This window comes from Stegostoma tigrinum, chromosome 2, assembly GCF_030684315.1.
Source record: "Stegostoma tigrinum isolate sSteTig4 chromosome 2, sSteTig4.hap1, whole genome shotgun sequence".
NCBI lineage: Eukaryota > Metazoa > Chordata > Chondrichthyes > Orectolobiformes > Stegostomatidae > Stegostoma > Stegostoma tigrinum.
In genome coordinates, this window is record NC_081355.1 from 8691089 (window position 1) to 8716450 (window position 25362).

A 25362-nucleotide genomic window follows, 5' to 3' on the forward strand; every position below is an offset into this window, starting at 1 on the left:
AACCAGGGAGTAGGTTTTGTTTAATGTCTACTATATGGAATTCCAGATCTTAATTTTATTTGCCCTATTGGGTGAATAGTTTTCCATTGTACATCCTCAACTTCACTATCCTGATCCATTTCACACGAATTGTGCCACTCATGATTTTGCACAAACATCAGAGTCTAACATTCACATGTTGCTCACTTTCTGCAGTCATCATCTAACATTCAGAACTTACCACCATAATACCTGACAACTGCAGCTTGTTGTCTGGTGTACCATCTGCCAGGATGATCAGTTGACACTCTGCTGTGGCCATCTTTATCGGTTTACTTTGCTTCTATCTAGCTAAACACTTGCATGCAAAGAGATTCAGCAACTTACAAATGGAACACTGCTTTCCTAAGCTGGGCACACTTTCTCTTCTTCTATGTGAAGCCCTCTGCAATAATTACATTCTGTACTCTGGCCATGATCCTTCAGCTGGCTCTTCTGCACAGATCTGTTCCATTTTCTCAACATATTATTCTTGTTCAGTCCGGAATGTGTGTCAGCATAATGCAAAACTTTGCCTATCCTCCGATTATAATGTTCTAGCTAATAATTCGGAGTTTCTGCACATGTCAACAGTTTTCTTGACAGCATGTTTCGTCCTTCTCAGAAGACGTAATTCCACGGGAGAATTTTGGGATTATACCGAAGACAATCCCACCTCTAATTATTTCATCTTTTATTTGTCCACAAACTTAGGATTCAACTAGATGCATCAGCACAATCACATATTAATGAATATTGTTGTCTCTTGTTGTATTCTGATGCTGAACACATAAAATTGATAGTTAGCATTAAATGGAGTTCAAAACATGCTTTAAAAATCTTCAAAATCTCTCCAGTCTGGATTATTTGCTCCTTAGTGAGTTTTAGGGTGCAATACAGATCACAGCACTCTTTTACAAACACTGACAAGATGGATAATACACTCATTTACTTGTCTTTTTAATCAATCCCGTAGCTATATCAAACAGTAGAATCTTACAGTGAGTATTGGTGAGATTTGTTGCAAAACTGGTTGAGAGGACTGGCAAGATCTTTCTTAATATTGAGAGCTTCTTGCTCCATCTTTTATGCTTTTGCTAAATGCCAAAGTGAGTTTCTCGCCAGGCAGTGCTGAACTGCCAACTATGGGGAAATTATAGCATTGTTATTGACACAACTTGCCTCACTAATATTCCGCTTCCTATCTTATCAAGTATGCCAATCAAGCTACACATTAAGTAAATTGCACATGGAAATCAGAGCAGGTACCGGGCAACTTCAGCTTGCTGCTGGCCATGAAGAGCCACGCTAAGTGACAATAAACTGCATCCCAGAGGACATCCACAGGCACCAGTCACATGCACCCTCATTGCTAGACACTGGAATCAGACACTTGTTAATCCCTCACGACCATCACGGTACCTCTCAAATCCACTTGCAAAATGTTTAGGAAGCACAGGCTTGCATTGAAAGGCACACTGGTAGGGGATAATTTGCACACAAGGACAAGGACTCAGTGCTCAGATTGGACAAGGCTGTATCTCAGAGCTGCTCATTTGCTGACTTAGTCCTTGCTCACTTAGCACTTACCAGATAGTCCACAACATCCCTGCCCTTCCAGTACTGCTTTGCCTTCTATGCTAGTTAATGTGTTAGCACTTCACTCAGAGCAAAAGACCATCAATACTCCCAAAAGCACTCCTCATTTGTGGAACTTCCAGGGGGTTGTGGGATGAATGGAATATCGTTGCATCATTTGTCATTAAGTATGACAATGAGCTTTCATGAATGCAATGGAAAGTGGAATGGTTGACGTGGGTCTGGGACAAAAAAGGGGGATCAGAGCACAGCAGCCTCTCCCTTTTGGATACAAGATGTCCTGGTCAAAACACTGGTGCAGTATCTTCACCAAATTGGTGCACATTACAATCAGGGCTGTGGTGTAATAGACAATAGCCTTGGTGAAGATGGTTCTGCAGCTTGGAGGAGTCTGGTAGGGGATGTCCCCAAATGTAGTCTGAACATCTTGCCATGCCATGTTCTGTACAATCAGAGCAAGCAAGAAGGTGATGTGATAGATGGTGAGAAACCAGAGGAATGGGAGCAGTCTTCCAACGAGGAGGATGAAAATGTTCAGCTGAAGTGGAAGCTGTAAGGCAGAGAGGAACTGATTGACACCTGGTACTAGTGGATGCTAGGTGGGTGCAGAATAACATCATGGACTGTGACATTTGGTTCACATTGCGGATGTGAACAGCAGACCGAATTCATTTCCCTTCTTTCACTTTGCTGGTTGTCAATAAGAACTCGTTTTGGACTTGTGTGAATACTTGTTTGCATAGTTTGCTCCCCCATTTGGACAACGAGAGATGCAGATGACCACTGGGAGAAGACAAAACAGTAACACTGACTTAGAGAGAGTCTTCAGATGGGAGGTACTTGAGGGCAAGTAAACTGCATGACATAGTGGTGAAGCAGCAACTTGTGATGGAGATTGGGTTGTACACGCAAGTGAGTGTCAGCCATGCTAGCTCTGAGTCATGATCAGCATAGCGTTGTCGTTGCTAAGGCATAACTTGCCAATACTTGAGGAGGTGATCACTGGCCTCTCAAAGATGGCACAGATGTGAAGAATACAGGTCTTTTGGCAGATATCTGGTGTGTGGCAAGTTCTGCTGGTAAGGGAGGACCAGAATCAGATGTGAAGGACGTCATAGGGAACGGTAGGAAGTTGATGAACTATGTTTGATACTGTATGGCAAGAAACCTCACGAGGCCTTATTGTGGGAATCCCTTCAAAAAACTCCATGCAATTCATACTTAAGGGAAAAAAATTTAGATTCAGTCCATAGTTTGGCCAATAAAATTGGAAAAAAAGTCAGTTCTGTCTCACATCTTCTTTCATTTCCACAGCAATAGGCCATTTTAACAGTACTGAAAAGTTGCTGATTGCAGCTTTAATTTTTTTTTAAAGTAGCAGCTAGTTCTCTTACAGCTCTGAGAATTCACTCAGTCTGTCAGACCTAGCTTCACATATCTGACATGATGTTTCATATAATGTGCTTTAACAGCTGCCACAAACTAAAGTGAATGCAGTTACAGTGATGGTAGAGGTCACATGAGAAGTCAGGCAAGATACTTTGTACAAATGCATTTCTGCAAACAATCATCATCACAATGAGAGGGTAACTGGAATTCCTTATTCCACCAAGATGATATTTTCTTTCCACGCTGTCATCGTGTAACATCTTACAATGATGAGTAAATTGAATGCCAAAACTAAATTAGCTTGATTTTAGGACTCCAGGTCATAGGAAACCGATTTGCTGTATCTATTACTATAACTTATATTAAATCAGTGTCAAGACCCTAAGCTCTGAAACTCCTTCCTTAAATCTTTTTGACTCTCAACCTCACTACAGCCTTTTAATTCGTTCTTCTTCAGCCAAGTTTTTGGACATCTGGTTCAATACTCTATATGTGGCTCGGCATTAAAGTGGAAGGTCGAATTTGAAAGCTGAGTACAGGATTAAGGATAGGATTCTTGGCAGCGTGGAGGAACAGAGGGATCTTGGTGTGCAGATACATAGATCCCTTAAAATGGCCACCCAAGTGGACAGGGTTGTTAAGAAAGCATATGGTGTTTTGGCTTTCATTAACAGGGGGATTGAGTTTAAGAGTCGTGAGATCTTGTTGCAGCTCTATAAAACTTTGGTTAGACCGCACTTGGAATACTGCGTCCAGTTCTGGGCGCCCTATTATAGGAAAGATGTGGATGCTTTGGAGAGGGTTCAGAGGAGGTTTACCAGGATGCTGCCTGGACTGGAGGGCTTATCTTATGAAAAGAGGTTGACTGAGCTCGGTCTCTTTTCATTGGAGAAAAGGAGGAGGAGAGGGGACCTAATTGAGGTATACAAGATAATGAGAGGCATAGATAGAGTCGATAGCCAGAGACTATTTCCCAGGGCAGAAATGGCTAGCACGAGGGGTCATAGTTTTAAGCTGGTTGGTGGAAAGTATAGAGGGGATGTCAGAGGCAGGTTCTTTACGCAGAGAGTTGTGAGAGCATGGAATGCGTTGCCAGCAGCAGTTGTGGAAGCAAGGTCATTGGGGTCATTTAAGAGACTGCTGGACATGCATATGGTCACAGAAATTTGAGGGTGCATCCATGAGGATCAATGGTCGGCACAACATTGTGGGCTGAAGGGCCTGTTCTGTGCTGTACTGTTCTATGTTCTATGTTCTATGTTCTAGTAACACTTGTAAACTGTTTATGGAAGATAAATTGTTTTACAAATTAATTTAAATTAAATAAATTAATGATTAACACTCCAATTACAGTAAACATCCTTTAACCAAAAAGGGTTGGAAGGTTTATTTTGTGCATTAACACCAATATAAGCTAACTAGGTCAAATGGTCAGATTCAGACACACATAATTGGTGCTAGTTTGATTTGTTGTTTTCAGTGACTATTTATTCCATAGAGCTATGAACAATAAGGGTTTGGTAGATACTCATGAATGCAACCATTAAGTTACACACAACGTCTTAAGTATTTAGTTACTGGCCTAGTGAGATCGAACAAGAGTCTGCTAGGTTTATGAGTGATTATTTTTGACACTTCTCATTAGGCAGAGCATGCAAAGTGTGGGAGGAACTAATACTTCTTCAATCTCACCTCATAGTAAATGTATCTTACCTCTGCTAAATAGAGAACACATGTGAAGCAATGTGTGCAGAGATTATGGAGAAGGATTTTGGAGAGAGAAAGTGATAATGCCATAGTCGGAAATGATTTTAAAAAATGAGCACAATGTAAAAGTATCATATGGTTGTGAGCTAGTACAAGGATATTAAGGAATTTAGGAAAGTTCATACTTGAAAGAAATTTTACAGCTATGTGGTAGAAAATGAAAGCCAGTTTACTCCATGTTAAAGATTGATGGTATCAACATGAAAAGAAAGAACTTCAATTGATGTAGTATCTTACTTTCCCTCACGAGTGACCTGAAGATCTCCACAATCAATGAATTATATTTGAAGCCGTGTTGGTCTTGTTACATAAGAAAATATAGTAACATAGAGCAACATAGAAAGCAGGAGCAGGAGTAGGCCATTCAGCCCTTCGAGCCTGCTCCGCCATTTAATATGATCATGGCTGATCATCCAACTCAGTCCCCTGTTCCTGCTTTCTCCCCCCACACCTTGTGATCTCTTTAGCCCTAAGAACAAAAACTAACTCCTTCATGAAAACCTTCAATATTTTGGCCTCACCACTTTCTGTGGCAGTAAATTCCACAGGGTCCCCGCTCTCTGGGTGAAGACATTTCTCCTCATCTCAGTCCTAAATGGCCTATCCCATATCCATAGACTGAGTGACTCCTTGTTCTGGGCTCCCCAGCCATTGGAAACATCCTCCCAGCTTTAATCTGTCGAGAGATAGTAGGAACTGCAGATGCTGGAGAATCTGAGATAACAAGGTATAGAGCTGGATGAACACAGCAGGCCAAGCAGCATCAGAGGAGCAGGAAAGCAGGTGTTTCGGGCCTTTTCTGAAGAAGGGTACATCCAGCTCCACACTTTGTTATCTTTAATCTGTCTAGTCTTGTTTGAATTTTGTTGGCTTCTATGAGATTGCCTCTCATTCTTCTGAACTCCAGTGAATGTAATCCTAACTGATTCAGCCTATCTTCAGTTATCAGTCCTTCTACCCCAGGATTCAGTCTGGTAGACCCTTGTTGACCTCCTTCCATAGCCAGAACATCCTTCTTCAGATAAAGAGGCTGAAACTGCGCACAATACTCCAGGTGCAGTCTCACCAAGGCCCCATATAATTACAGCAAAACATCTCAGTTCCTGTACTCAAACCCTCTCATTATGAAGGCCAATATACCACTTACCTTAGATAGCACAGTGTGGAGCTGAAGGAGCACAGTAGGCCAGGCTGCATCAGAGGAGCAGGAAAGCTGTTGTTTCGGGTCAGGGCCCTTCTTCAGAAAAACTGCTCGATGTCCAAACGTGACTGGTAGGCAGGTGCAACTCTCTTGTAATCTCTTCGGCCTTGAAACTGCTCGACCATGTTTCCTAAAGCAAACCAGGTACCACAGCCACATCACTTTCCTCAGCACCTGCCTACCAGTCACATTTGGACATCGCGCAGTTTTTCTGCTGCCTTCGACAGGTTCCATCCCCACCCCTTTAACTTGTCTGTCTCCTCTCCACCATCCAGAGATAATGGATTCTCCAGCATCTGCAGTTCCCAAGATAATAAAGTGTGAAGCTGGATGAACACAGCAGGCCAAGCAGCATCTCAGGAGCACAAAAGCTGACGTTTCGGGCCTAGACCCTTCATTAGAGAGGGGGATGGGGTGAGGGTTCTGGAATAAATAGGGAGAGAGGGGGAGGCGGACCGAAGATAGAGAGAAAAGAAGATAGGTGGAGAGGAGAGTATAGGTGGGGAGGTAGGGAAGGGATAGGTCAGTCCAGGGAAGACGGACAGGTCAAGGAGGTGGGATGAGGCTAGTAGGTAGGAAATGGAGGTGCGGCTTGGGGTGGGAGGAAGGGATGGGTGAGAGGAAGAACAGGTTAGGGAGGCAGAGACAGGTTGGACTGGTTTTGGGATGCAGTGGGTGGAGGGGACGAACTGGGCTGGTTGAATCTCCCCTTGCCCCACCACATCACACAACCAGCCCAGTTTGTCCCCTCCCCCCACTGCATCCCAAAACCAGCCCAGCCTGTCTCTGCCTCCCTAACCGGTTCTTCCTCTCACCCATCCCTTCCTCCCACCCCAAGCCGCACCTCCATTTCCTACCTACTAACCTCATCCCACCTCCTTGACCTGTCCGTCTTCCCTGGACTGACCTATCCCCTCCCTACCTCCCCACATATACTCTCCTCTCCACCTATCTTCTTTTCTCTCCATCTTCGGTCCGCCTCCCCCTCTCTCCCTATTTATTCCAGAACCCTCACCCCATCCCCGTCTCTGATGAAGGGGCTAGGCCCGAAACATCAGCTTTTGTGCTCCTGAGATGCTGCTTGGCCTGCTGTGTTCATCCAGCTTCACACTTTATTATCTTGGATTTTCCATTATCCATCTTTGATCCGCCTCCCCATCTCTCTCTATTTATTTCAGAACCGTCTCCCCATCCCCCTTTTCTGATGAAGGGTCTAGGCCCGAAACATCAGCTTTTGTGCTCCTAAGGTGTTGCTTGGCCGCTGTGTTCATCCAGCTCCACACTTTGTTATCTCGGATTCTCCAGCATCTGCAGTTTCCATTATCTCTTTTGGTTCTTAGGCCTCTTACACAATTCAAAGCAAGCTGAATACAACTTTGAGGATTAGCTTCTTGTTATTTTGTTGGGAACATTACAACCGCATGTTAAAAGCTTCTGTTTTGATTCTCAGTTTGTTTTCTTGCAGACAGCTATTTACTTGACCAATTAGTAGGTGCTGGAAATACAAGATGGGTGCACAAGGATTTACAGGATTGGGGGAAGTTGTGGGCCAGTGCTTGAAATGGAGATTTACAACTGACAGGGTGGTCTGTTCCCCTGCAAAGCGAAAAGCTATAAATTATCTAACAGCAGTTTTTAGACGGTTGCCCAAATTCTCTTGAGCGCTTTCTCCATAGATCGAAACCAGCCAACACATTACGGTTCTTTAAAGTTTGGTAAAAATCTGAAACAAGAGACACAAAAACAGAAATTGCTGGAAAAGGTCAGGAGGTCTGGCGGCAACAGTGAAAAAGAAATCAGAGTTAACGCTTCAGATTCAGTAGCTCTTCCTGTTTTGAGAAAGAGTTACTGGACCCAAAACATTAACTCTGATTTCTCTCCACAGATGCTGCCAGACCTGCTGAATTTTCCCAACAATTTCTGTTTCTGTTTCTGATTTCCAGCATCCACAGTTCTTTAAGAAACAAGAGACACATGTGGCATATATGTGAAAGAGATTACAACTACCTTATCATTGAGTTTGTTATACAAAGTTGGTAGTTGGGCTGGAACAACTTTATTAATTGACCAATTAGCTACAAAGAACCACTGTGTACTGCAGTGTGTAGCTGATTAGGGCAGTGACAGCACTTGAGTCACAGGTGAAGAGAGTTCCATTTTCCATCCCTGTGTTGTGCTGAGGTAGTTGGTTTCAGTCTTGGGTGGTAGAATAGATTCTGCAATTGGTTAGAGGAATGAAAATTAGGCAGAGGTCCTATCCTAATCGCTATCACATCTGGTCACATATTACAACAAAGTGGTTCTGCTGTGTTTACAACAATGTGAAACATAAATGATGCTCCATGGTGAATGATGTCTGACCTGCATGGTTGTTTTATTAAATTAGTAATATGTACTTTCAGGATCAAAATCGACAGATATTGCTCACACACACATTTACTTGTACATGTTGATATGTATTACTCACTGTAGAATGATAGGTAGTCAGTAGCATTGGATGCTGAATAATAGCTTCCCATGATGAGAAAACTGTTCTGATAAGTTCTTCTGAACCTGCTTGACCTAAGGTTGAATTTAAAAGTATACTTTAAAAGTATATTTAAACGTATATATTCTGAAAAGCACTAAACATATATCTTGCATGTGAGTCTTTATCATCCTGTCAAATTTTACTCTAAGTACAAACAGAACACAGGCTCCAGATGTATTTCTTGTTATTTCAACTTGCAACTAAGCAAAAGATTCCAGGTCATTGCAGGGTCTGTGATCATTTATGTAATTTCAGCTGGCTGGTCAGCCAGTATCTTCTAATGTTGAAGCTATATAGGTTGCTGTGTTGCAGGTTATGATAAAGCTAAATAGCCATTTGGCAAAGGAACAAATATTGTTGATGCCCACAAAACAACTACTGAGCCCATGTCAGTTTTTCTGACCTGAGGCTGGGGCCACAAATAAGGTGAACTTGAATTAATATAGCATTTTTGATGCAGTAAAACGTCCCCAGGTGCTTTACAGGAGTACTACAAAACAAAACATGACACTGACTCACAAGGTCACATGATGCCAGAAGACCAAAAGCTTGGTCAACTGGTGGTTTTAACAAGTAAAAGAAAATACTAACAAAAAGGGTGTTGGGATGAGATTCTACAGCCTAGACACCAGGTGACTGAACATAGAACATAGAACAGTACAACACAGTACAGGCCCTTCGGCCCACGATATTATGCCGAACTTTTACCCTAAACCTAAGTAAGATCTATCTAACCTCCAACCCTACCTTATACTATCATCCATATGCCTATCTAATAGCCACTTAAATGGCCCAAATGCGGCCGACTCCTCTACCCTCTCTGGCAATGCATTCCACACCCCTACCACTCTCTGAGTAAAGGACCTACCTCTGACATCTCTCCTTTCTCTACCTCCACTCACTTTAAAACTATGCTCCCTTGTAATAGCTACCTCCACCCGAGGAAAAAGTCTCCTGCTGTCCACTCTATCTATACCTCTGAGTATTTTATACACCTCTGTCAAGTCACCTCTCCTCCTTCGTCATTCTAAAAAGAAAAGCCCTTGCTCTCTCAACCTTTCCTCGTCAGGCCTTCCCTCCATTCCAGGCAACATCCTAGTAAATCTCCTCTGCAACTTTTCCAACGCTTCCACATCTTTCCTGTAATGAGGTGACCAAAACTGGACACAATACTCCAGATGTGGCGGAACCAGGCTTTTGTATATCTGGAGCATAACTTCACCGCTACTGAACTCAATCCCTCTATGAATGAAAGCTAACACACCATACGCCTGCTTAATAACTCTATCCATCTGGGTGGCAGCTTTCAGGGAACAGTGGACATGAACCCCAAGATCCCTCTGCTCTTCCACACTGCCAAGAATCTATCCATTAACCCCGTATTCTGCTTTCAAATTTGTCCTTCCAAAATGAATCACCTCACACTTTTCAGGGTTAAACTCCAACTGCCACTTCTCAGCCCAGCTCTGCATCCTATCAATGTCTCTTTGTAACCTAGAACAGCCCTTCACACTATCCACAACTCGACCCACCTTTGTATCATCGGCAAACTTGCTAATCCACCCTTCCATTGCTTCATCCAAATCATTTACAAAAATCACAAATAGAAGAGGACCCAGAACAGATCCATGTAGTACACCACTCATAACTGAGCACCATGTTGAATATTTTCCATCCACCACCACCCTTTGTCTTCTGAGGGTCAGCAAATTCTGAATCCAATCTGCCATGTTTCCCCCTATCCCATGCATCCTTACCCTCTGCATGAGCCTACCATGGAACCTTATCAAACGCCTTACTTAAATCCATGTATACCACATTCACTGTTCTACCTTCATCCATGTGTTTACTCACCTCTTCAAAGAATTCAATAAGGTTTGTGAGGCATGATCTACACCTCACAAATCCATGCTATCATGAATGAAACTGTGCCTATCCAAGGGATCATAAATCTTATCTCTCAGAGCCCTTTCCAATAATTTGACCACCACTGACGTAAGACTAACTGGTCTGTAATTTCTGGGGTGATCCCTATTCCTTTTTTTGAACAAGGGAATGATGTTTGCCTCTCTCCAATCTTCCAGCATTACACCCGTGGACAATGAGGACAAAAATATCATCGTCAAAGGCCCTGCAATCTCTTCACTTGCTTCCCGTAGAATCCTTGGATAAATCCCATCAGACCTGGGGGACTTATCTATCATGAAGTTCCTCAAAATTCTTAGTACATCTTCCTTACTAATATTGACCTCCTCTAGCCTACCAGCCTGTTTCACACCTTCCTCATCTACAACTAGGTCCCTCTCAGTTGTGAATACCCAAGAAAAGTATTCATTAAGGACCTCTCCTATTTCTTTAGGCTCCGTGCACAAATTCCCTTTACAATCCTTGATCGGCCCTACCCTTTCTCTGGTCATTCACTTATTCCCCTTGTACGTGTAAAAAGCCTTGGAATTTTCCTTGATTCTACCTGCCAAGGTACACCTGCTACACCCTTATAGCTCTCTTAAGCTCTTTCTTCAGCTCCTTCCTGGATAACTTGTATCCCTCTACAGCCTTTTCTGTTCCTTGTTTCCTAAACCTTATATAAGCGTCTTTCTTCCTCTTAACCAGTCGTTCAACCTCTCTTGAGAACCAAGGCTCCCTCACTCGACCGCATCTTCCCTGTCTGCTAGGGACAAACATATCGAGCACACACAGTACGTTCTTCCCTGACAGCATCTGTTCCCATTTTATGTTACCCAGTTCTTGCCTAATTTACAGAATTGTAATTACCCTTCCCCCAATTATAAGCCTTACCCTGCTGTGTGTACCTATCCTTTTCCATGACTATTGTAAAAGTAACAGAGTTATGATTGCTGCCGCCAAAATGCTCTCCTACCAACAGGTCTAACACTTGGCCCGATTCAGTGCCAAGCACCAAATCCAAAGTGGCCTCTCTTCATGTTGGACCTACAAACTTTGTCATGAATGCTTCCTGAATGCAATGGACAAAATGTGCTCCATATAAACTATTACAACTAAAAAGTTTCCAATCAATATTTGGAAAGTTGAAATCACCCATGACTATGACCCTGTGACTTCTGTACCTTTCCAGTATATGCCTCCCAATCCACTCTTCCACTTCTCTGCAACTATTAGGGAGTCTGTAAAAACCCCCCAACAAAGTGACTGCTCCTTTCTTGTTCCTGACCTCAAACCAAACTGACTCTGTAGACATATCATTCTCGAACTGCCTTTCAGTAGCTGCTATACTAGCCCCAACTAGCAATGCCACTTCCTGCCTCTTTTACCACCCTCCCTCTTTCTTTTAAAGCATCTAAATCCTGGAACTTCCAACAACCATTCCTGTCCCTGAGTTACCCAAGTTTCTGTAATGGCCACAACATCATGGTTCCAAGTACTGACCTTTGCTCTAAGTTTACCTGTCTTATTTCTGATACTTCTGGCATTGGGGTATACCATCTCAAACCACCCATGTGTCCACAATTATGCTCCATCGACCGCATTTCTTTATTAACAACCTCACTCCCTGTTGTGTCTGTTGGAATGCTGAATGCCTCATCCTCTGAATTACAAATCCAGTTCCCCACCCCCTGCCAATCTAGTTTAAACCATCACGTATAGCTCAGACAAACCTCCCTCCCAGGATATTTATGTCCTTCAGGTTCAGGTACAACCTGTCCTTACAGTACAGGTCCCACCTTCCCCAGAATGTGCTCCAATTATGCATTTAATGGAAGCCCTCCCTCCTACACCAGCCCTGTAGCCACATGTTTAGCTGCACTTTGTCCTTATTTCTTACCTCGTTATCATGTGCTGCTGGTAATAATCCAGAGATAACTATCATGTTTGTCCTGGACTTCAGCTTCCAACCCAACTCCCTGTACTCATTTTTCACATTCTCAGTCCTTTTTCTACCTATGCCATCTGTACCAATGAGTACCATGGCTGCTGGTTGCCAATGCCTGAATATATTAGTTCCTTCTTGGCTCGTGTTCTCTCCACTCCCGCCGCTGAAGAGCAAGAAGGCCGCTGCTGCTCCAAGTAAGTTTTTATAAGGAAAAGGCCTTACCTTCCTGATGACACTCTGGCTCACGTTCTCTCCACTTCCGCCGCTGAAAAGCAAGAAGGCTGCTGCTGCACGAAGTAAGCTTTTATAAGGAAAAAGCCTCACCTTTGCAACTACACCCTGGGTCGCATTCTCTTCACTCCTGCCGTTGAAAAGTAAGAAGGCAGCTGTTGCACGAGGCAAGGTTTTATAAAGAAAAGCCCTCACTTTGTCAACGACACCCTGGCTCGCGTTCTCTCCACTCCCGCCACTGAAAGCAAGAAAGACTGAAAGGATGGTCACCAATAGTGAAATGGTTAAAATCAGAGAAGTGTGAGAGGCCAGGTATTTTTGGTAGGTTACTGAGACTGAGGAGGATTACTGTGGTAAGGAAGGGCAAAGCCATAGAGGATATAAAACAGGATAAGAATTTTAAAATCAAGGCAGTTGTTTGATCAGGAGTCAACATAGGTCAGTGAGTGCAGGGATGAGAGATAATCAGGAATTTGTCTGAGTTAAGAAATAAGCACAGATTTTTAGATGACTTCAAGTGTACGAAAGGTAGAATGTGGAAGAAGTGTCAGGTTTGGAGGTATTGAAGGCAGGAATGACAAATGTCAGCAAAATAGTACCAATGGCCTACTAAGCCAGATCTGAATCCTGTCAACACTCCGAGAATTTCAGGACTTCTTTGGAGAGCAGCAATGCAAACCAGACACCAAACAAATTAAAGTACACCAGAAGGTGGTGGTCTCAACCTTCCGACTTTGCTTCTTACAGTTATGCTTGTGGAGAGTCCAAATACAGGGACATTTCAAGAAGTTGATGCTGGACTTGTTTCAAGGACCCAAATCAGACCGAAAGGAAATCAAGCAGCAAGATGAAGAGGACTGAAAAGTCAAGTCCCAAAGTACCAACCTTATGACCCAGCAGATCTTTGGGGCTGTTTTAAAATATTTATGAAACTTTAAGCTGAAATGTGACACAACTCTGGCTGACACCAAAAAGAAAAGAAAAACTTACAATTACATGGAGTCTTTCATGACCACAGGATGTCCTAAAGTGTCTTACAACCAAAGAAATACTTTTGAATTACAGTCGCCAGTAATCAGGAACAAAGAAATAGACTATTTAGCTACTCCTTACAATCATGGCTGATCTCTACTTCAATGGCTTTTCTGCACACTATCCCCAAATTCCTTTATATCATTGGTATTTTGAAATTTGTCAATCTCTAAACATTCTTGGTGATTGAGTTTCCACAGGCCTCTGGGGTTGAAAATTCCAAAGATTCACAACTCTCTGAATTCTCCTCAGATAAGACATTTGTCTCTGTGATCTGTGCCAAAAGACTGTAGTTGTAACTTAGCACCAAGTCATCTGAATGGTAAGGGAAAGTTACGACCAGTTCAAGACACATTTATCTTATTTTAAGAACATTTCTGCATTTCTCTCACATCCCATGCTATGATGTCAGTAACCAGTCTATATGAAATAACAGGAAAAATGCAGGAAAACAGGATTTACATTTCGCCTTAAATTTAAGTAACGTACTTACCTACTGCACTTTCTAAATTTGTCTCTCCCAAATCAATAGATTTAATGTGATTCTGAAAACAAGCCAACACAAAACGGTTATGATGAGATATTTTGAAATGGGATAGTCCTCATTATTTTTGTTGTAAACAAATAATTTAACAGGCTAACAATTATTAAATCTAAAAATTATTTATTTCTCAAACTTTTGACCCTAGATATTATGCCCACTGTTCTGCCAATGATTTCAGCAGCTATCATGCTCGACACAGAAAATAACTTCCTTTTTCAAGTCGAGTCTTTCCATGTTAACAGTGACAAGTGCTGGAGCTCCAAGGTGAACATTAACTGGCAAAAATGAGGAACTTTAAAAGAGAAACAAATCCAATTGCTAATAACTAGGATATCTAGTGCTGCAAGGTGTGAATGCCTTGTTAGGATCTACAAACAGTACCATTACCTGAAATTTTGAAAATAAATGTAATATAAATTATTTTTCGGACATGGTGTCACAGAGTTGGTGGGGCCTGTTCTAGAGTACTGCGTGTAGTTCTGGTTGCCCTGTTAGAGGGAGAATATTATTAAATTGGAGAGGATTCAAAAAACATTTACCAGGATGTTGCCATGAATGGATAGGCTATGACTCACCGATTGGGAAAGGAGTTTTGCAGAAAAGGCAGCTGTTGGACAATGCCAAACATTTCATAAAAAAGCCCATGACTCACACTGAAGATATATCCCAGTGAGGAAGAAGGATTCTAGGAAGGGGTTAAACCAACTATGGTTAACCAGGGAAATTAAGTAAATTATCAATTGAAAGAAAAATACACAATGTGGCAAAGATTAGTGATAAGCCAGAGGCCTGGGAAAGTTTTAAAAGTCAACAAAGAATGACCCAAAATAAAAATGAGAGAGAAAATAAACAAGTAAGGCAAACTAGTGAGTACTATAAAAATATAATAAAAGATTTTTCAAATATATATGGAAAAGAGAAATAACAGTGATCATTAGGCTCTTAGAGAACCAGGACTAGTGAAATGAGAATGGTGAGCCAGGAAATGGCAGAGGAGTTAACAAATACTTTGCACCAGCCTTCAGAGTAGAGTATATTAAAAGCATCACAAACATATGAAATAATGAAGGGGCTAATGGAACTCAACAGGGAGGAGGAAATAAATGTACTAACTATCAATTGAGAAAAAGTACGAGGGAAGCTAATGGGCCCAATAAGACCCTCGGACCTGATGGGTTGCATCTAAGGATTTTAAAGGAAGTAGCTGCAGATATAGTGAATGCACTGTTATAATCTTCAAGAATCCAAAGACTCTGGAAAATTCTCAGAGGATCAGAAAACTGCCAATGTAACACCTTGTATGTAATCAATGAAACCAAAAGGGAGCGAGGAACAAAGGCGACTATAGGCCAGTTAGCTTAACATCTGTTTGTATTGATTGTAATGAGGTCTGCCATGTGGATCTCACAGAATATGAGTTCCTTAATTAGAGCTGTTAACCTTGTCCAATCAGGCATCCTTGGCTGACAGATGTAAATGTGTCAGAGGTTCTGTTCACTCAGCTGACTCTGAGGAAGTCAGACCAGTGTCAAACATTATGCATGTGTAGATGCATAATGACTGGGTGACTGGATTCCAGACTCTGGTGTTATTTCAGTGGTGGTGAGAGGGGGGGGAAAAATGCGTCTAAAGAAATTTGTTTGCAACAGTCTTCTTTGCGTCGGGCTAAGCATTTATGGCATTGTGCTGTTATTTAGAAAGCATAACTTCTTCAATCCTGCTGTTGAAGATTGGCTCAGTATGTGGGAAGAAAGTGTTATTTTTTCCAGGCAAATGAAAAGCAGTGAGTAATTCTCCAGACAACCTGTAGACCTGCAACTGCTTCAGTTATTAGGAACTTAATGTTCCCTGAGACACCAGATACTAAAACCTTTCAAAATTTGATGGATTTAGTTAAGGAATATAAACAATGCCAAGCTTCCACTAATTCTGAGATGCTATTGGTTTTACTTGGCAATTCTGAAACCAGAGAAATCTGTATCAGGATTTTTGACTTGGTTAAGATGATTGGTAGAGGCATGTGACTTTGGTTTAATCCTTCTCAGGATGCTGAGAGATTGTTTGTTTGGTATGTGGGATTAATGATGTAACCATGCAAAAGTACCTACTAGCTGCAGCCCAACTGGACTTCAAATAGCACTACAACTGACATTCACATTGAAAAATGTGGCAAGAGAGCATATAGGTTGCAGGCTATTTCAATAGAAGTCGACACCTTTGTCAGTCTGACTGGGCTTGGAGAAACCCCCCTTCAGTAAAGGCAGTTGCAGAGCTGCATTCATGACTCAATCTGAATGGAGGTAGGTACTCTAGGTCAGCTAACTGCAAAACCCTAAAACAAAGCCAAGCCACTGCCAAATGGTTAAAATCTCCGTAGGATTGGGACTGGCCAGCCATTGTAGTTGCTGCCAGTATGCAGACTCGAGACAGGAGAAGGGTCCTACTGGACTTAAGCTGAGAAAGAGAACTCCAAGACCAGTATTCCGGAGAGCACACATACATCTAGTTTGGAATAGTTAAATTATGTAGCAACATCCAAATCAGAACCAGTCAAAATAAACATCTGATTAAATAGTCACCCAGTTCTAATGGAGGTTGATACTACAGCGGCCATTTCAGTGATCTCAGAACTAATCCTTAATAAAATTCACTGTGGACTCCAATCTTAAATTTGGGCAAGATCTTGGCTAGACTGACAACCTACGATGGGGCATGTATGAATGGCTCCTGTCCAGCTTCATGAAGAACAGCACACCCCCACTTTACATATAAACCTTCTATATGAGGGACTGTATGTTTAAAGTCCCCAGAAAAGGTGAACTGACCCATCGGGCTTCATAATTGGTACAACCAGTGCTGCAATTTCCTTAACTGGATTGGTTTGATGATACCTTCGCTTTCCAGGTTAAGGGTATAACTTCAGTTCTGGTCTCTTCTGAGGAGCAGTTGGTCCAGTTATAACTGATTGTAGTAAAAGGCTCATGCCCAAGTTGATGGGGTGAATTTGGTTCAGAAAGAATCACCTAGATTTGATCAACATTTCTCGATTAGAAAATGCCTGTCTGAATGAAGCCCTGATTAAATACCCAACGGTTCTTCAGGACTGCGTAGGGACTATCAAAGGAGCCAAGGCCACCTTACACGTTGACCAGGAAGCAATTTCACATTTCTGCAAGGTCCGCCCTGTGTAACTTGCCTTACAGGCAGAAGTAGAGGCAGATATCAGAAGCCTAGAAAGTGAAGAAAACCTGTTGAGCTTCATAATTGGCATGACCGGTGCTGCTCTTTCCTTAGCTGGACTGGTCAGTTCATCTTTTCTGGGGATTTTAAATGGTAAACTGTTTTTCACAGCTGGCTAAATACCCAATTCCTTGAGGGTTTATACGCATGTGGAGGCGGAGAGGAGGGGGAGGGGGAGGGGGTAATATGCTGCCGGTCTTAAAGATGGACATGAGCTATTCATCCTTGCAAATATTATCAGGTGAAAATTCCCAAAAGTATGCTACAATTATTACCAATAAGGGTCTGTACAACACACGGGACTGCCATTTGAGGTATTGTTAGCTTGTGCAATTTTTTAGCAGATAATGGAGAACATTTTCAATATCTCTCCAGGTCGCCATTTATCTAGATGATGTGTTAATCAGAGGGAAGATCAATAAGGAGTACTTGGAGAACTTGAACACAGTCCTCTGACGTTTCTCTCAGCTGGGTGTACACCTTAGAAAGGAAAAATGTGTTTCAGGCACCCCAAGGGGTGACCTTTATAGATGCTTATAAAATCATGAGGGGCATGGATAGGGTGAATGGTCGAGGTTTTCCCCAGGGTAGGGAGCCCAAAACTAGAGGGCGTGCATTTAAGGTGAGAGGGGAAAGATTTAAAAGGCACCTAAGGGGCAACCTTTTCATGTGGAGGGTGGTGCATGAATGGAGGAAGCTGCCAGAGGAAATGGTGGAGGTGGGCACAATTATAACATTTAAAAAGCATCAGGATGGGGATATGAGATAATAAAATGTGAGGCTGGATGAACACAGCAGGCCAAGCAGCATCTCAGGAGCACAAAAGCTGACGTTTCGGGCCTAGACCCTTCATATGAATTGGAAGGCTTAGAGGGATATGGGCCAAAAGCTAACAAATAGGGTCAGATTAATTTGGGATATATGGCCAGCATTGATGAGCTGGACCAAAGGATCTGTTTCCATGCTAGACATCTCAATGACTCAGGCTACAAGAATTGACAAGGCCGAATTACATCCATTGAAAGATAAAGTGAGAGCAATTAAAGCTACTCCAACACCCACATCTGTACCAGAGCTTAGGTCTTTCTTTGGACTGGTGAGTTATTGCAGTTTCTGTAGCAATTTCTGATTTCCAGCATTATTGAACTAAAGACCTAATTTTTGAATTCAATATTCAGGCAGTTTGTAATCATATTTCCATTTTTATGCCGAGTCAAGGATTTGCAAAACAGTGACTGCAAAAATAGTGTTTCTAAATATTATTGAAGGCAATAGTTAGAAGTGGCTTCACTATTCCAATCCATTCAAAAATTCATTTCATGGAAAGTTAGTGAAGCAGCTGTGAAGACTGCTGCAATACAATTAAACCAAGTGATGAGTTGCTGTGTATCAGTGAGTGGGAAATGGGGTTGAACTTGTGGAAGGACTTGGCGCAAATAGCATGTCTTACTGCTGGCAAACTCTATTTACTCAGTAATTTATTTGCATCTGTACTACAGCAAGGTTAACAGTCTATTTTTAAAAGAACTAACTAGAGGAAATGCAACTCATGATCAAAACTACAGCAACACTTCCTGATAAAAGTAGGGTGATATCTCTATCAAAATTCAGTGAGTAACAGATAGCTAAATGCAAGTCATGTTAACAGAATCCATCCCAGTCACACAACAGTCAGTCCAGATTTGACTGAAAGGGAATTACAAAGCTATCCTCATTTAGAGGAGGAATAGTGGAGTCACTAAATGCCGTGGAAGTTGTGCAGATCCATCGAAAATGTCAGAAACCAGTCTAGAAGCTTGTATGGAGGAGCAGCAATTATTATGACTACAGTGTGATAATTCACAACATTTTATTATAAAAAGGTGAAATTTTTATTTATTCCTTATGGAAGAGGGGATAGCTTTACTCTATTTTTTAAATGTAGGATGCGGTAATTCTTCAGAATAAATCAATTATTTACTTAATTTTGCATTTATGGCTTGTGGGCGTCAAAAGTAAATGATTGACTCTGAATGGTTTGGGATGTCATCAGGCATAATATTTAAACCCAAGCTAATTCCTTCATTGGAAAATCAATTACAATGATTGGTAATTCTTTACTTACTAGCAACGCGCCACAGTTGACAAGAAATTCCTCAGTGACAATCTGGGGTCTAAATATCTGAAAAATAGATTGTTCATGGTTCATATTTCAGCAACACTATTTCTTAATGACAGCATCTGCAAAATCTTAAGCATCCATAACACTGTCATGCTCAGCAGCACAGATCCCATTACAGCTATTGGGTTTGCCTCAGAGCCCGGGTAAATTACATTGTTTCAACTTACTAGGCCATTGAATGCTGAATTGAGCACCCCAAACCTTCTCAACAAGGACTGCTTTATCATGTTCCATCTCAATGAGTTACCTTTCTAATGTTTGCCGCCAGTGCCTTTGTGAGTAAGTGGATGAGGTTTGGGAGGCTGGGATCAAAACACCACGGGGAGGGTTAGGGTTGAAAGGAGGGAATGATCTTGAGAGAGTTAGGACTGCTAGGCCCAGGTGCCTCCTGAAGGCCAGCACACTGTCTGATTTCAGCCCCTACAGCTGAAGCTGCTGAGTTTCCCATACGGTTTGGGCCTCCCTTCACTGCAGGTAACAACTCAAGCTGCGGTCAATCGGCCCAACAGGACACCCACACATCACTTACATTTCAGTCAGGTTGGAGGGATGACCGAGTAGATAGGTAGGCAGAAGGCCACATGCTGGATTTTACCTGCCTTCAAACCCACCAATGGAGAGCATAAGGTCTAAACCCAATGAGCAGTTTTCTTTTTCAAAATCAACTACTTTGTCCTCTCGTGTTCTTCCTCCCTTTCCCCACCTCTGTGAAATCTTTTTCCCATGCTATCTGTTATATATTTATTCCCTGTTCTTGGTCCAATTCTAACACTCCCTGACCCAAATCACTGCTTAACTAGAATATTTCCCTTAATTTTGATTCACTATTTGCAATACCAAAGGAGTTCAGCGACAAACTGCATCCTTTAAAGCAGTAAAATGCTTTATAGACGCATCTGAAAACTAATTTTAATACTGAGGTGGTACTGGGCCAGATGGACAAATATTTTGTCAAAGTAGTGGCTTTTAGGAATGTCTCAAAGAAGTAGCAATGAAACAGTAAGTTTACAATTTGATGGAATTTTAACACTTTCCATTAACAAAAATATTTGGTTTGTTTTGCACATGATTATTTCAAATTTTAATTTTGGCATCACCAAAACTAAACTGTTTACCACATAATTTAAAAAAAAAGAACTCAAGTCAGTAGATCAAAGGAAATCATTGGAATTGGCTTTGAATGTTCTTTCCCTTCACAAAGTTCCTGCATCAATTACCTCCTGCCTTTGAATATTTTCCAATACATGTCATTTCCTGGTGTTAGCCTTGGTACTTTTTTCCACAAAGTGAGAGTTGTGACAGTACAGTTAGAAATATGGGCTCATGGGGGAGTTAGAAACCACTATATTGAGACCATATGTAATTACTACTTTTGCCTTCAAGACTTCTGAACTGAAAACAAGAAAGCTATCACTGTACTTGAATATCCACCCTTACCAACCCCTTAAATTCCTGCTTTTGGAACAAAACCAGCCTGATTCCAGGTTAAAACTCTGAAACCAATTCTGGAAAAGGCCTTATACCTACAATTCAATGTCTGACCTGAAATGTCACCTTTTTGTATATTTCTATTGCTCTGCCTGTTTGTTTGGAAAGTTAGGCAGACACTGGTGAAATCTTTGAATTATCTCAGAGCAGTGACTTGAGATTGATTTAAATTCTAGAATCTATCAAAACCTGCATCTCCTTTCTGACAGAGTTCTCCATACACTGCTTCTGCAATTTCCAGAATGCAAGAATGTATGAATGAATAAAGATTCAACAGGAGGCAGTCAGTGAGCCATTTTAGGTTTGTTCACTCAACTCACACCAGTTGTAAGATCTTTTGATCTCTCTGCCTGTAAACTGTGTCTGGGTGTGCTCTCCTCTCACTGCACCTAACGAAAGGGCTGCTCTCCTACCGCTTGTAATTTCAAACCTGTTTAACTATAATCTGGTGTTGTGATTTTTGACTTTGATTACCCCCATTGGAACAGTATACGTCTAGGCAGTCCCAACAGCCACAGCTGCCTCCACCCTAACCCAAGCTACACTTAACATTCATCTTCCACTCGACCTTTTACCCATCGCTTACCTAACGCCTTGCCCACATGGGACCTGAATTATTCACCTACCTATCACTGTACACCCTTACTTACCTGTCACACTTGCCTAACTTCAGTAGGTGTGAAAATGGCTTCCCGACCTTTAAACCCTGCAACACCACAGGAATTGTCATGGAAAAGAAGTATTGTTTCAATGCTGATGCATTTTGCTGTAGGTTACATTGATTCATGATAAAATGTGAGGCTGGATTCTCCAGCATCTGCAGTTCCCATTATCACTGATACATTGATTCATGGCCTGGCAGCCTCAGTAGAAAAATCAGAGCTAATGTTGTGGGTCTAGTGACCCTTCCTCAGAACTGATGGTAGCTAGGAAAATGTCAGTTTATATACAGAGCATAGGGTGGGAGGAGAGGTTAAGGAGTAAACAAGGCTTGGGGATAGAGCCCAAAGAGAAGAATGGTTGGACAAATATAACATTGCTATTACTCACCTCCTAGTGTTCACCTCCAACAGTCCCCATTAACAGCTATTCACCCTCCTAGCCAGATCATTATCAACTTCTTTGTCTGTACAAGTGTTCTTCTCTCTCTTTGGACTCTTAACACCACCTATCATTTACTTCTTATCCCCTCTCCACATTACTTCTTCTGCATATGAAATGACATTTTACCTTGCTACCATCAGTTCCAATCTGCAATGCTAACTGATCCTTCTTCACAGATTCTGCCACAGCTGCTGAGCTTTTCCAGCAACTTCTGTTTTTGTTCCTGATTTACAGCATCATTGGTTCTTTTTAGTATTCTCATTTGGATTCATGGCCTGCAGTAGATTACTTCAACTGGAAAGATTCCTGGCCCAGAAGCTGGCAGACAACTCCTCTGTAGGTGAGATCTGGGCCATTTAGTTTACTTTGTTATTCAGTCCCAATTCCCACACATATATGAGAATCGTCTGGAGATTTGCACGATTATCTTCCATTCTGCAGAACTACAAGGTTGGGAGATATTTCAGATATAACAAGGTAATGCACAGGTTTCTGCTTACTATTTAAATTAATTTGTTGGCTATGAGAGTGTGTGAGAGAGGGAGAGAGAACACAAACACAAATTAAATTTGATTCTTCACCATTTGGAGCCTTTAATGATCAAACTTTTTTCTCATCTCAGTTACCAGATGAGTGCCTCAATTAGAGTACCTGAGCTGTCACAAGATGGAGCATAACAGGCATCATTGGTAGGCATGTCTTCAAATGTTTTGCTTGAATTGTTGATGGATGCTTGCGCCCAGAAACATTACACAGTGCAGAGAGAACACCACCTATTAGATAAATAATTTCTAAGTTGTTAATTAGTTCAGCTCCAAGAATGAAATGATTGCTAAAATAGCTTCCATTTATTGTCCAGCTGATAAATTAATAAAGTCATCAGAGGTTTTCAAGGGCCAATACTGATCTGAAACTGTGAAGCAAACTTAGCAAATTATACATTATTCTGGCATCCAAATAGAGTTAATGACATGCACTGGCCATATTTCACATTTCAACTTATTTAAAGATAGAGAAAACAGACACCAGAATAACTTCGGGGATGAAGTACTTGGACTATGAAAAGTAGATATGACCCAAATTGGGCATATTCTCACTGAAAAAAACTGACAAGTGATCAGACTTTTTCTTTTAAGAATGTAAATGAACTAAACATGTAGAACATTATAATAAGTTTCACCATATCCAGAACGTTAGAACCAGAGGATGTGTTCTGAAATTGAAAGGCGGCGAGCATGGAAGATTCAAATTTGCACATAGTCCCACAGTTAACAATGGGATCTGATCTGGATTCTTTCGCAAGTTAGTTCGTACACAAGTCCAAACACAATGCAGGGCAATGAAAAGCTGCTCATAAGTGGGGGAAATGTTTGTATGTCAAGGCTTTTAAATTACAACCACTTAAGGAAGCATGTTTGCAAGTTGGATGCTTGTAAATCAGGCTGTAATTTATAAAATCGAGAAATCAAATGCTGCTTTATAGTTAATTAAGTATTCTTGTAATCACTGTCATAGCATTGGAAATGCAGCAGCCAATTTGTATACAGCAAGCTCCAATAAACAGCAATTAGAAAATGACTGGATAATGTTTCTGTGATGCTGGCTGAGGTAAAAGCATTTGCCAAGGCACTGTGGACAATTTCCCCAGCTTAATTTTGTTAGGAGTTTCTGCCCGTGCTCGGTCTACAGACTCTTGTGCAGCATGTTTCACAATTCTGCCACACTCTCCCTGATGAATCAGATGCCTCAAATAATAAAAAGAAAATACAGTGGAAATCGGAAATAAAAACAAACAGTAGCGGTGAAACTCAGAAGGTCTGGCAGCATCTATGCGGAGGGAAACAGATTTAATATAAGAGATAACAAAGTGTGAAGCTGGATGAACACAGCAGGCCAAGCAGCATCTTAGGAGCACAAAAGCTGACGTTTCGGGCCGAGACCCTTGAATGTCAGCTTTTGTGCTCCTGAGATGCTGCTTGGCCTGCTGTGTTCATCCAGCTCCACATTTTGTTATCTCGGATTCTCCAGCGTCTGCAGTTCCCATTATTTCTGAAACGGATTTAATATCATTTTCAGAACCACAGAACTGGCCATAGATAATGTTGCTCTGTTAGCTCAAAGTATTTCCTTTCTGGGTGATGCATTCGGTTAGCAGTAGATAGGATAATGACTCATTTGACTGTAATTCCTGAATAACATTGCATTTCACTGGCATTTAAATTTCTTCCTACTCCTTCTCTCCCTCTAAGCAGCACTGATATAATCTAATTTCTGAATGACAACCAATTGTGCAAGGGAAATGGTTGGAGAATGAAGCATGCGCATTGTCCCAGATCTGGTGGAAGCTACTGGATGCCTTGCAGAATGATCCCAGAGAGAAACTCCAATACTTTCGTTTCCCAACTGTTCAACAGTGGACCAATCATTCACCATGAACTTTGCTGTTGATTTTGTTAAACAACTTCAGATTTTTGACAAAGGCTAAACTGAAAATGATAACAGGGATAATAAAATGTGAGGCTGGATGAACACAGCAGGCCAAGCAGCATCTCAGGAGCACAAAAGCTGACGTTTCGGGCCTAGACCCTTCATCAGAGAGGGGGATGGGGAGAGGGAACTGGAATAAATAGGGAGAGAGGGGGAGGCGGACCGAAGATGGAGAGTAAAGAAGATAGGTGGAGAGAGTATAGGTGGGGAGGTAGGGAGGGGATAGGTCAGTCCAGGGAAGACGGACAGGTCAAGGAGGTGGGATGAGGTTAGTAGGTAGATGGGGGTGCGGCTTGGGGTGGGAGGAAGGGATGGGTGAGAGGAAGAACCGGTTAGGGAGGCAGAGACAGGTTGGACTGGATTTGGGATGCAGTGGGTGGGGGGGAAGAGCTGGGCTGGTTGTGTGGTGCAGTGGGGGGAGGGGACGAACTGGGCTGGTTTAGGGATGCAGTAGGGGAAGGGGAGATTTTGAAACTGGTGAAGTCCACATTGATACCATATGGCTGCAGGGTTCCCAGGCGGAATATGAGTTGCTGTTCCTGCAACCTTCGGGTGGCATCATTGTGGCAGTGCAGGAGGCCCATGATGGACATGTCATCTAGAGAATGGGCGGGGGAGTGGAAATGGTTTGCGACTGGGAGGTGCAGTTGTTTGTTGCGAACCGAGCGGAGGTGTTCTGCAAAGCGGTCCCCAAGCCTCCGCTTGGTTTCTCCAATGT

General features: G+C 42.0%; 1 protein-coding gene across 3 annotated transcripts in view; it reads right to left on the reverse strand.

Moving 5' to 3' along the window:
• Positions 1-25362, reverse strand: part of ulk4 (unc-51 like kinase 4) — a 416752-nt gene that overhangs the window by 207235 nt on the left and 184155 nt on the right. For all 3 annotated transcript variants that reach the window (XM_059652139.1, XM_048563177.2, XM_059652146.1), the window contains 4 exons: positions 22809-22930; positions 19509-19565; positions 14114-14165; positions 8442-8536 (listed from right to left, as the gene is read on the reverse strand). In XM_059652139.1, the coding sequence (XP_059508122.1) occupies positions 8442-8536; positions 14114-14165; positions 19509-19565; positions 22809-22930 (326 nt within the window). The remainder of the gene's footprint in view (positions 1-8441; positions 8537-14113; positions 14166-19508; positions 19566-22808; positions 22931-25362) is intronic.